Source organism: Dreissena polymorpha, chromosome 11 (genome assembly GCF_020536995.1).
Source record: "Dreissena polymorpha isolate Duluth1 chromosome 11, UMN_Dpol_1.0, whole genome shotgun sequence".
NCBI classification, from domain to species: domain Eukaryota; kingdom Metazoa; phylum Mollusca; class Bivalvia; order Myida; family Dreissenidae; genus Dreissena; species Dreissena polymorpha.
Genome location: NC_068365.1, coordinates 29,933,406 through 29,946,950, shown reverse-complemented (window position 1 = coordinate 29,946,950; position 13,545 = coordinate 29,933,406). Strand labels below are relative to the sequence as shown.

At 35.5% G+C, this 13,545-nt stretch overlaps 1 protein-coding gene across 1 annotated transcript in view; it reads right to left on the bottom strand.

Moving 5' to 3' along the window:
• Positions 1-13,545, bottom strand: part of LOC127851378 (chromatin modification-related protein MEAF6-like) — a 39,217-nt gene that overhangs the window by 23,559 nt on the left and 2,113 nt on the right. The window contains exon 2 of the mRNA XM_052385120.1: positions 2,317-2,432. Coding sequence (XP_052241080.1) covers positions 2,317-2,432 — 116 coding nt within the window. The remainder of the gene's footprint in view (positions 1-2,316; positions 2,433-13,545) is intronic.

The window sequence follows — 13,545 nt, the reverse complement described above, 5'->3', positions numbered from 1 at the left end:
TTAGTGTTGTTGTTGTTTTGCTCCCAAATGCTTCAAAATTGAGGATACAGGTGTGTCCAGTATTATATTTACTAAGGTTGATCATATATGGATGGGAGATGAACAAAATATTGATCTAAATAAAAAAAAATAAAAAAAAAAATTATTTTTTTGGTTCCATTGGGAATTTTTAGCTCCCATTTGGGAAAAATATATACTTTTTTCCATTGGGAATGGGTCCGGTTACCGGACCCGATTTTGAATGAAAAAAACACTGCAACCAGAAACCTACATTTATTTCAGCAATTGACATCCTATATCAAAGTAAACAAGAAATGTGTCAACACAACACGGATGCCCCCAACTGTAACTTCGTCACTACAAAAAAGCATAACTGTGTAAATGTTTTTGAGATATACATCGCCTTCATTTTATTGAACTATTAGTTTGCTGCATAACGGGTGTTCAGTATTTAAATTTTGTTGTTTGTTACATATGTCGGCTGCAGTTTGCAAAGTTTTTTTCTGCCAATTCTTTGCATGCAAATAAAAGGAATGCACGTATCTTTTTGTCAACTGTAGAATAACTTACTAAAGCAAAGCATTGAATACATTGTACTCTTTTCTATGGCAGTCTTTTTCATGACACGTAGCACATATAAGCCGGTGGATACTGGTGTATTGTTATGTTATGCAGCTGAATGCATAATCTCAGAGTATATGTTACTAAATCACAGATACACATGTATCTGGTAATGTCCATACCAGACTCTATCACGTTTTGATAAGATGAACATGTTTAATTAATTTTTCTTTATGAGATTCCATACTGTTTGCTCAAAAAAAAAAGACTAATCTTAGAAGAAAATTTGTTTAAATTAAGGCAGAATTATGCCAAGAACTCGTACTTGAAACCGCAAAAGCTTAAACAAATTTTAAGAATTTTCTTGATTTTTTTTCTCAAGAACAACAGCCCCGTGTGTTGGGTCAGGGAGCAAACTAGACTGCCATGATACCCCTATAATACTTGGCCTAGAGATTTTCTAGATAAAACTTGCAACCCCCTTTGGTGAAAATTGGATGAAAACTACTTGAAATAGAGAGCGGACACAATGCTGAATGTTTAAAACGCACTTAGTAACCCCATTACCTAGTTTTTGGCCCAGCATAGCCCATGTTCCAACTCTTGCCATTATCTAGATAAAACTTGTGACCAAGTTTGGTGAAGATCAGATGAAAACTACTCGAATTAGAGAGTGGACACCATGCTGAATGTTTAAAATGCACTAAGTGACCCCGTGACCTAGTTTTTTGCCCAGCATGGGCCATGTTCGAACTTGGCCTAGAGATCATATAGATAAAACTTGTGACCAAGTTTGGTGAAGACCTGATGAAAACTACTGAATAAGAGAGCAGACACCATGCTGAATGTTTAAAACGCACTAAGTGACCCCCGTGACCTAGCTTTGGCCCGGCATGAGCCATGTTCGAACTTGGCATAGACATTATCTAGATAAAAATTCTGACCAAGTTTGGGGAAGATCGGATGCAAACTACTTGAATTAAAGAGCGGACAACATGCTGAATGTTTGAAACGCACTAAGTGACCCAGTGACCTTGTATTTTGCTCGGCATTACCCATGTTTCAACTTGGCCTAGACATTATCTAGATACAACTTCTGACCAAGTTTGGTGAAGATGAGAACTACTTGAATAGAGAGCGGACAAGAAAAGTGTGACGGACAGACTGACAACCTATCAACAGACAGTGCGAAAACTATATGCCGCCATTGTGGGCATAAAAACATCCATGGGGACCATGTTACTCATTTGAAAAGAAACATTTTCAAACACAACCAAGCTGTCATAAAAACAAATGTTTTGGGTAAATTTCATAAAGATTGGAAAAAACATGTGACTTTTAATGAAATTGTTTGCGGGGAAATTCTTTTTATTTTAAACATTCAATTGGGAATTGTGGGCTGTCATACGGGAAAAATATAGACTTTTTGAGATTGGGAAATGGAGCTGAGTTTCAGTCCAAAATTTGACAACAACAAAATCACTCTGTCTAGTTACCTAGTTGTTCACCCCACATGACCAAGTTTCAAACTCAGCTGAGACATAATTGAGACAAATGTTCTAAACATATTCCATAACCAATAAATGTGGCCTCTAGAGAGTTCACTAGCTATATAATGACAAAGCACTGCAGAGAACGCACGACTTTCATGTATGACGGACAACAGGTGACCATAAAAGCTCACCATAAGCATGATGTGTTTAAGAAAGCTAAAACCAGACTCAAGATGAAATGTGTGATAAATGATTGACTCACTTTGTAGTGGTAAGGTATCTATCCCAGCCCCGTATTATGTTGCCATAGAGCTGCGTGTCTTCCAAGTAACTGCCTTCGAAGGCGTAAATTTGTCGTTCCAGGTTGGCAAGTGTTTCCTGTGAAAGATACATTTTATTACATAAAATAACACAGGTTAATGACTTAATAGCCTTTATCTCAGATATGCAGGCCTTTCTCTAGGAAAATAAGTACAATTCCTGATTTTCTGAATCAAGAGTTCTCCTTTGCCTAAATTTCCTTATATGACCTTTTTATGGTGGTTTTAGTTCTTTCAGAATAAAAACATTAACTAAGGAAACATTTAAATTAACATAAATATCCAACCAATTGTCAACTGATTTATTGCCCAAGTGCAAAAGTGGCATTCATCTACAAGTCATGTACATATTCACTCTATAACAGAGGTGTGATTGAGGAGAGTAAAATTCTGTCCACAGATTTTGGTCTACACAATGTGCAAAACGAGGTGACAAATGTCTTTAAACACGCATACACACATACATGTAAAATCTATTGAAATTTACAAGATTGATTTCTACAAACCAAGATTTACTGCTACAATCATGTTTTTAATGTCACATAATACCTATTAAAGGATGAGAGTGAATTCTGTACTGAATATCTACACCTGTGTATCAACCATTGTAAAATCAACAATTTTAACCGCACTTTCACACATTAACATTTCTAAAGAGATCCAGAATGCAATAATGTTTCATATATATATATTTATTTTTTTAAATAATAATTGATAAAAATCTTGTTTCACTTTGGAACAAGCCTCAGTATCAACATTGAATTACATGTACAAGAAAGGGCTACCCCACAATGCAACTTAGATGTGCGCAACCCGGACATTGACGTCATACATCAATATTTTTCACACGCAGTCCATCCTTATCATGCACGGTCCATATAAGATAATACTGAGTTATTGACCAGTACATATTCTTTTGATAATTGCCACTATTGTATCTTAAGGACCTAAACCGGTCATATAGATAAGGACAAAGTTATGGGAGGTACAATATCCAAGAATAAAAAAAAAAACTATTATCACTTTTGTCTGTTTAATATCATTGCAGACATAAAAAGAGCTGTAGCTCCACACTGTTGGAAGTCAGGAACAATTGGATGCTGTACAAGACATTTCTATTCTGGATGCAGTAAGAAGTGTCTGCAATTTACATCAAATAAATATTTTATTAGGTAGTTAAACCTTTTATAGACTGTTTCATAAATGTTTGCACTCAACATTTCACAAGCGTGTCATTTTCAGTGCATACATTTGTGTTTGATTCATGAGCATAGAATGAAAGTTTTTTTCTGTAATTCATTTTCTCCTCTATCTCTGGAAATTTTTACATCAAGTTGCAAAAACTTGTAAAACCGTTTTCCGTGACAAACTTAAAATAGAGGGTAGATGCTGAATTGTGTATGTGCAGCTTATGTCAAACATCACACTTTATTGAAGTTCAAACTATGAAACAACTATAAGAGGTATTCAAAATGATCGCAGACACATGCAAAATGATAACAGACACAGCAATAAATGTGAATGTCTTGATTTTATTAAAAGTTAATTAAAGAAAAGCTTATTTCGAAATAAGAAGCAATAAATGTGAAGGTCCTGAATTCTGTATTCATATTAAACAAAATGATTTAGTAGTCTCCTTATTACAAGACCTTTGAATTCTTTTATTCATGGTAGTTAACAAACATTTTTTAAGAATTTTTGGTAATGTTATTTTGTTTCAAATTATTAAGTTTGTACATGTAGGTTCAAGAACAACACATTGGCCTGCTTTACATCACGCAAATAATAGATCTATTGATTGCATTGTAAATCCAATATAACACGCTCCGTTATAATACTGATTCCAATATAATGATAGTGGGTATTTGCTCGGAGTCCCGTTTTTCTCCAAACTTCCATTTCGGTCTAGACAGTAGTTTTCTTAAAATTCAAATATGGCGGCATCCGATGTTCTGATTGTGTAATGGCTCAATTATAGTCGATAAGAGAAAACTACATTACAGGGGAATTTGACAGTTTTAGTGTGCTAATCTATTGTTTAGTGCAAAACAGGTGTGAAAATAGCATGTGTTTCATGCTCTTTTGCTGTTACTTTATGTGCTATAGATCTTCTGAATCACTGACAGCATTGACATGTTTTACAATACACGTTTCACTTCATTGTCTGCTAAAATGCAATTGAAAACTTAACAGGCAGAGCCCGACGCGTATCCCCACGCCGCATGTTTGATCCAGGGGGCACCCCAGGGTTGGTAAAGGGGTCATGCATAGTTGAGATTGACCGTATTGTCATAAGAGATGTTCTAATGTAAAATAACTTTAAACAAGATATGTGTTTGCCAGAAACACTATGTCCCCTTTTGCGCCGCTTTGAAGCTATATATTTGACCTTTGACCTTGAAGGATGACCTTGACCTTTCACCACTCAAAATGTGCAGCTCATGAGATACACATGCATGCCAAATATCAAGTTGCTATCTTCATTATTGTAAAAGTTATTGCAAACAAACAAACACACAAACAAACCAACAGACAGGGCAAAAACAATATGTCCCCCACTATAGTGGTGGGGGGACATAAAAATGAGTGACAATCTCTGACCCGGCCCCATCCCAACGCCCATTACTTTTCACCCAGGGGTCAAATTCCAAATAGTGCACTGTCGCACATATGGAATGCTCATAGCTACAATGTGTGTAAGTTTCAATGTTCTAGTGCAAATAGTGTAGGAGGAGATAGTGGCCAGGACGGACGGACAGACGGCACTTATAACTACATAATAAGATTTCAAAATCTAAACACAGACCCTAAGTTCAAGGTCAGGGTCACAGGGGTCAAAAATTGTATGCACATGGAAAGGTCTTGTCCAGATACACATGCGTATCAAATATGAAAGCAATATATGAAGGGACACAGACGATATGAGATTTGTTTTTACAGGCAGTCGCAGATTTCAAAACCAGAACCTGGACCCCAAGTTAAACAAGAGCACCGCCTTGCAGGTGCAGACCGCTCATCTATTTTCTTTTAAAAGGTGAAGGGACTCTCATTTTCAATCACAAAGGAGGGAGGGGTGGAGTGAAGAGGGGTGTATAGTGTGGGGTTGTGGACATTTATTACATTATCTTCCAAAAAAGCGAAAAAAAAATCGGGGCGGGGGGGGGGGTGGGGGGGGGTGGGGGGGGGGGGGGCGATGGGGGGGGGGGGTATTTTTTGGGTGTGATGGTTGGACGGTATTTCAAACATAACCGTTTTAAAAAAAAAATGGGGGGGGGGGGTATAGTGTGAGGGTGTGGTGGTAATTTGTGAGATGATCTTAAAAAAAAAAAAAAAAAATCAACAAAAAAAAATTGGGGGGGTGTGGGGTGGGGGGGGGTGGGGTGGGGGTATAGTGTGAGGGTGTGGTGGTCATTTGTGAGATGATCTTAACAAAAAAAAAAAAAAAAAAAAAATTAGGGGGGGGGAGGAGGGAGGGGAGGGGGGGAGGGCACGGGGGATGGTTTGGGTGGAGTCTATTGTGGTATGTCAGGTAAGAGTAGTTTCGTCAAAGTATCAATCAAATCTAATCATAAATAAAGAAGTTATGGCAATTTTAGCAAAATTTTATAATTTGACCTTGAGAGTCAAGGTCATTCAAAGGTCAAGGTAAAATTCAACTTGCCAGGTACAGTAACCTCATGATAGCATGAAAGTATTTGAAGTTTGAAAGCAATAGCCTTGATACTTAAGAAGTAAAGTGGATCGAAACACAAAATTTAACCATATATTAAAAGTTACTAAGTCAAAAAAGGGCCATAATTCCGTAACAATGACAACCAGAGTTATGCAACTTGTCCTTTTACTGTACCCTTATGATAGTTTGTGAGTGTTCCAAGTATGAAAGCAATATCTATGATACTTTAGAGGTAAAGTGGACCAAAACATAAATCTTAACCAAATTTTCAATTTTCTAAGTATAAAGGGCCCATAATTCCGTCCAAATGCCAGTCAGAGTTACATAACTTTGCCTGCACGGTCCCCTTATGATAGTTCATAAGTGTTGCAAGTATGAAAGCAATAGCTTTGATACTGTAGGAATAAAGTGGACCTAAACACAAAACTTAATCAAATTTTCAATTTTCTAAGTATAAAAAGTGCACATAATTCTGTCAAAATGCCAGTCAGAGTTACATTACTTTGCCTGCACAGTCCCCTTATGATAGTTAGTTAGTGTTGCAAGTATGAAAGCAATAGCTTTGATGCTTAAGGAATAAAATGGACCTAAACACAAAACTTAACCAAAATTTTCAATTTTCTAAGTATAAAAAGGGCACATAATTCTGTCAAAATGCACGCCAGAGTTATCTAACTTTGCCTGCCCAGTCCCCTCATGATAGTAAGTAAGTGTACCAAGTTTGAATGCAATAGCATTGATACTTACTGAGAAAAGTGGACCTAAACGCAAAACTTAACCAAAATTTTCAATTTTCTAAGTATAAAAAGGGCACATAATTCTGTCAAAATGCACGCCAGAGTTATCTAACTTTGCCTGCACAGTCCCCTCATGATAGTAAGTAAGTGTACCAAGTTTGAATGCAATAGCATTGATACTTTCTGAGTAAAGTGGACCTAAACGCAAAACTTAACCGGACGCCAACGCTGACGCCGACGCCGATGCCAAGGTGATGACAATAGCTCATAATTTTTTTTCAAAAAATAGATGTCCAGATACACATGCAATATCTGAAAGCACACAGCAGGTATGAGCCTTTTTCGAATCACGGTCGCAGATTTCGAAACCTGAATGCTGATCTTAAGTTCAAGGTCAAGGTCACAGTGGTCAAAAATTGTATGCGCATGGAAAGGTGTTGTCCAGATACACATGCATACCAAATATGAAAGCAATATCTGAAGAGACACAGTAGTTACGAGCCTTTTTCGAATCACGGTTGCAGATTTCGAAACCTGAAAACTGACCCCAAGTTCAAGGTCACAGGGTTCAAAAATTTTATGCGCAGGGAAAGGTGTTGTCCAGATACACATGCATACCAAATATGAAAGCAATTTCTGAATGGACACGGTAGTTATGAGCCTTTTTTGAATCGCAGTCACAGGAAAATCTCTGACCCGGCCCCACCCCAACCCCCATAACTTTCGACCCAGGGGTCAGATCAAAATTTCAAATAGTGCAGGGTCGCACATATGCTCATAGCTACCATGTGTGTAAGTTTCAAGGTTCTTGTGCTTATAGTGTAGGAGGAGATAGTGGTCAGGACGGACAGACGCCGGAGATAACCACAATATCCCCACGCTTTTCAAAAATCATGTGGATAATAAAGACAATCAGTTTCATCCAAAGGCAGTGTTAGTAACAGAAATTCACTTTCATTTTCCCATGATTTTCAGTGAGTCCCCGGGAAACATGTTTTTGCATAACTAAGTATGACACAATAAAGATTGCTTTGTATCTGATTTCATATTTCCAAAACAAGGCTTACAAATTTAGCTTTGTAGTGAAATAAGGTCACTTCCAACAGCCTTGCTGTTGGGCTAGCTCTTTAGCGACGTGGTTAAAGTGTCTGACTACCACTCCGGAGGTCGTGGGTTCAATCCCCAGCCTGAGCTCAGTAATTTTCACATTATATAATTTATGTCAAGTTTGTATATTACTTATCATTTTGCATTAAACCAACAATGTACTTCACAAGCTTGTACTCAAATGACAATGGATTTTCTTAAATCAAGTCCGTGCTTAATACGGGCAAAAGCCCGCAAAGCGGGCGTTGACCGTTCATACATACACATGTAGCCATAAATTTAGCCATAAAATTACATAAGATTACCACATAGGGATGGGTCTCAAAAAAATTTGCCACGCGACATATATTTTCGCGATGCTATTTATGACCTTGAACAAATCAAAAACACTTTGACATATGCTAAATCACATGTAAATACATACCTCACGAAAAATTATATCAATGACATCATAATTGTGTTGCGAATCACACTAAATATTCTTGCATTATTTGTTTTTCTTCGCAACCATTCCAGAAATAAGTCATTACTCAATTATCTCCCCTGAATACTCATCTTCAGTGGGTATAAGCCGAAGACTGGTTCACTACATATAGTGACAGTCTTTACCAAACACAATTTTCGTGAACATAACCCGTCTTAAATATATTGCCGAATCTCAGATTACTGTCGAACTTATTTGCTTTGATGATATTTTCAATATCTTATTGTTATTATTATCCTGACAAATCACAAATGCTTGTTAAAAACATATTTGTTTTAAGCATTATAGTTGGCATCTCTATTCTTCCAGTATTATCGCGGATATTTCAATAACGACACCCTACTGTTTATTTGTCAGAAATTGACTCAGAATTCGTGACGCATTTTCCATTCACTTTCAGAAAGAAGTTTTACGTGTGATCATGAGCAATATTCTGGTAAGTTGTCTTTGTTATCCATCAGAAACACACTTATTCACAAAATTTAAAGATATTCCGATCTGACTTTTTAGTCTTTTAGCTTAAATTTTAAACGTATTTACACCTTGCCTGCTCGCACTTTACCGATATCCCGAAAGGTTACATATCACTATAATAAGTTTAGGCCTAAAACCACAAAATCCGATACCGTTGGATTTTCGTACCACAATCTTACATAAAAAATCTTTCAGATTCGAAATCAACAAAAAACATTTATAAATTGTCTGCATTATTGATTAAATCTTTAAATATTTGTTGGTTTTCCGTTTTAGGAAGCTGTTCTGCCAAGGCAAGAGCTGGGCATCACACAGGCCATTCTATCCAGCAAAACTGACAGTTTTGGTTTACAGAAATCAACAAAGGAGGGATTCCTGAACTATCAAAATTTCCAAGCTATACACACAGTTATTATCTGTGGTGATCTTTATTGGTTCTGTTGGTTTACTTTGATGGAACATGTGTGAACTTTTATAGAACTTTGAAAAGTCTATATCTGTCTATCTATAAACAAAAATCAGCTATGGTATAATAAGATCCAGGCTTTTTCCGCCCTATGCCACGGGTCCGAAATTCGGCCCCATTCCCAATGCAAATCTGGTTGTTTTTTTCCCAATTGAAAAAAAAATTCCCAATTCAAAAAAAAAAAAAAAAAAAAAAATTTTTTTTTTTTTTTTTACCCTTTAAATATATAAGTTGACCTGATCTGGTGTAGAAAATAGAAAGTATTGCATAATTAAATTATCTGTTGCCTTGAATTTGTTTTAAGAACTGTAAAATATGTTAATGATTATTTAAGACTTAACTTTTTATCCTCAAAATCCGGCGCTTCCCGCGATTTTTTTCACCTCAAAAAGGTCAAGCCTTTTCCCCAAATTCAGATTAAAAAACCTGCACTAATCACACATGTTCATAATATTTTGTAAAATTTTAATAATAAGTTATCAAAATAGTCGTTATTTACCAGTTAACGGCTTCTTTGAAATATAAGGAACACTGTTTTAAATAATTTACATGCGATAATTTTTCCCAATTGAGCCAATTTTGCGATTAATTTTTTTCCCAAAATGGGGGTTTTCACGACGCGAAATTCCCAAAATTCCAGTGTGGCGTTTTCCCAAAATGGAGCGGAAAAAGCCTGAGATCAGATGTGCAAACAATGTCAAAGGTTTGTTAAATTAACAATCTGAAGGCAATTATGCTGAAAAAATATGAAAGCTCCCATGCAAATTTAGTCTGTATATCGGCAAGTGACTGCCAATAAATGTCAAACTAGTAATACAAAACTTACCACAAGTATGTAAAAGCACGAAGTACCTGTTGTGATCATTTTTAGTAAGATAGTGAAATTCTAAACAGTAGCAAATAGCTTGTTTAGTAAATGCATAATGCAATTAACCCTTAAAGCGCTGGAGCTGAATTTTAAAGGCCTTTGCAAACAGTTTGGATCCAGATGAGACGCCACAGAACGTGGCGTCTCATCAGGATCCAAACTGTTTGCTATTCTGATAGTATTCTTTGAAAAAAATCGAAGAAAATGCTAATTTTAGAAATTCTGCAGACGACATTTTAGCAGACGACAAATTTCCCAGCATGCAAAGGGTTAATATGATTTCCTTTCTATTGTGTAATTAATAAATTGGTTGTTACTTGTTAATCCATGATAAAGAGGATATTTGTTGGATTCGGTGGATTATCGATTTTAATTCACGAGTGATCATAAAAAATAATATTTGAAAATATATATTTTTTATGATCGAAAGTGAATTAAAATCGATATTCCACCAAATCCAACAAATTTTCTTTTTATTTTATGCTTTGTTTCACAGTTTATATACATTGTTAAAGAGTTTAACCAAAGAATTTCGCTGAAATAATGACGTCATTTCGTCAAAAAAATGACGTCATTTCACAGTAAACAATGAAAATTATCGATAAATTTCACTGATAATTTTCATTGTTTGAAACAGCGAAATTATCAGTTTTAATTCACTGATATTTCTCTATAAACCACCGGAAAGCATAAAATAAAAATGTCTTATGGCTAGTACAAAACCAGCATTGTTAATTTTGTAAAAGGTAATAAAATAACACCACTTTGTAATTTCATAGACGTAAATATTCTTGTACTGTAGGTTGATGACAGTGTTTTAGTATTACAGTCCAACCTGCCCTAGCGACCGCCTGTTAATAGCGACCAACAGTCAATAACGACCACACCGATTTCCTCCCGAACGATTTCACTATATATTGCACCTGCGAATAAAGCCCACCTGTGAACAAAGACCAACGACCACCCTTTTACATTCCCAAATCTCCATTTTGATAGCTTACAACGACCACTGCAATCATAAAAATCAGCGATTTCGCACCTTTCAAAAAACAAAATGACCGCAAGGACGCTGCGTAGTCACGTGATACACATCTTACTAGTGGACTCGTCGGTCGCTATGGAGATTTTGGCAAGTGACAGTTTATTGCACTCGATAGCAGTTGTTTGTTTATTTAACATGCATTGCTAATTGATAGTCGTCTGCTTCTTTTATGCATTTGACAGTTTGTCAAAAGTGTAAAAATTTGCCTTTGTATTTAAGTGACTCGCGATAAATGTACTAATTGCCGAAAATATCAAAGACAAAATTGGGGCTTTCATAAACTCATTAAGGAAATTAACGGTTTCAAATCATTTACGATGCCTATTAAAGACAAACATTTGGATAGTCATTCTCTTCTTAAATTTCTCCGTAATAAGACGTTCATAGATTATAGAAAAGTTAATTGTCAGTTCAAGTTAACCATCATGGCTTCCAAGCGTGAGTTCTTGACGTTGCAAGAACGCGTTAAGGTCATTAGTTTGTTAGATAAAGGACACAGTTGTAGACGAGTGGCTAGTGATCTTGGTGTAGGAAAAACTCAAATTCAGAGCATTTTAAAGCGCAAACATGAGATTATGGACGAATTCGAAGAGAACGTAAACTGTGAAAGTAAACGCCTTAAGCGTGAGTCGGAATTCGCGTCAGTGAATGACTTAGTGCATAAGTGGTTTGTTGACGATGTTTTCAGTCTTATATAAATATCAGATGTCATTTATTGTCCATTATTGTCAACTTTACTGGTTGTGTAGTAGTGATTCATGTATTTCATGTATAAATGTTTGCTATGTTATGTGAATTTTGTACTTTGTAGAATTACATGTGCATGTGCGTATACATGTATGTCAATAGTTATTTATACAGTGTATGATAAATTAAATAAATAATAAAAACATAAGGGAATAGAAACACAACTTGTAATAAATATACAAATGTAAAACAAAACTGTGTTTTCAATCCTTTATTTCATTATACATGCATAAGTATTCAAACATTTAAACAATAGAGCACATACATAGATAAGGTACCTGTTAAAAAACTACTAGCATATTTTGCAAAGTTTTGATCGACCCTGCGAATAAAGACCACCTGTGAACAAAGACCACAACGATCAAATCCCTTGAGTGGTCTTTATTGACAGGTTGGACTGTACTTATTTTGTAACTATTATTTTATGTGCAAATAAATGATGTAAAGTGTTTTGTATCTCCACACAATACCACATACCTTTTTATATACCGGTATGTACTGTGTTATGTGTAATTTGAAAGTTTAAATAAAAAAATATGGATAATATAACATGATGCATTCTAATATTTGCATTCAATTTGTAACTATAGAGCTAAGTGTATGCAGTTTAGACTGTGATTTAAGAATTTCTACAAAAAGGCTAGTTTTTTAGTGGCGACAAAATTTAAACTATTCAACAATAGTTTGCGAAAGAAAATTAGAAACCTGCAAAATACCTGTATTTATTAAATATTTAAATTGCGAAACAAGTATGTTGTTAATGTTATGCTGTTACACATAATTATACATTGATAATAAATAAGAAGACAATTAGCGTTGTAAGCGTTTCCCAACAGTAGAAATCATTCTTCTGATGAAGTCAGTGGTATACAGACGAAAGCTCCAGACATGGCTTTCAATACGTAGTGTGTGTTATTTGACAGTCTAAAACTTATTGGATTAAAAAAAAAAATCCTGTCAAATTTGTCAATCAAAATTGATTTGACACATCACATGATTTTGATTATGTTAAATCAGTGTACAGTATGCTAAATGCAACTGCTTTAGCAAACTGTCGAGTTGAATTCAGACATTTGATGAAACAAACTGTTTCCTGGGTAGGACCAGTACTTAGTGTCTATATGACGTCGAAAGTCTACAAGACCTACTAGGTAGAACGAGAAATGTACTTCGACGTACAATTTTTTACCGACCCTTGAGTGTTAGCCAATCAGAAGACACCTTACATCTGATTCTTTTAGAGATATTTGACTTTGAACATTATTATTATTATTATTTATACCAAATTATGCGACTATCGACCGCTTACTCATAGATATATTGCGTATTTATTAAACATTATTATTATTATAATTTATACCAAATTATGCGACTATCGACCGCTAACTCATAGATATTGTGCGTATTTATTGACCTGGCGGGGCGGAATTAACCTCTGACTTATGCAAGTTATGGTTATCACAAAATACGACCAACAGAGAGGTTATTATACATTATTTATCCCGTTAATTTTTGGTAACTGTTTGGTTACCGTTAGGAATTTCCTACACAGTAATGTGCTGGACGGTCGTGA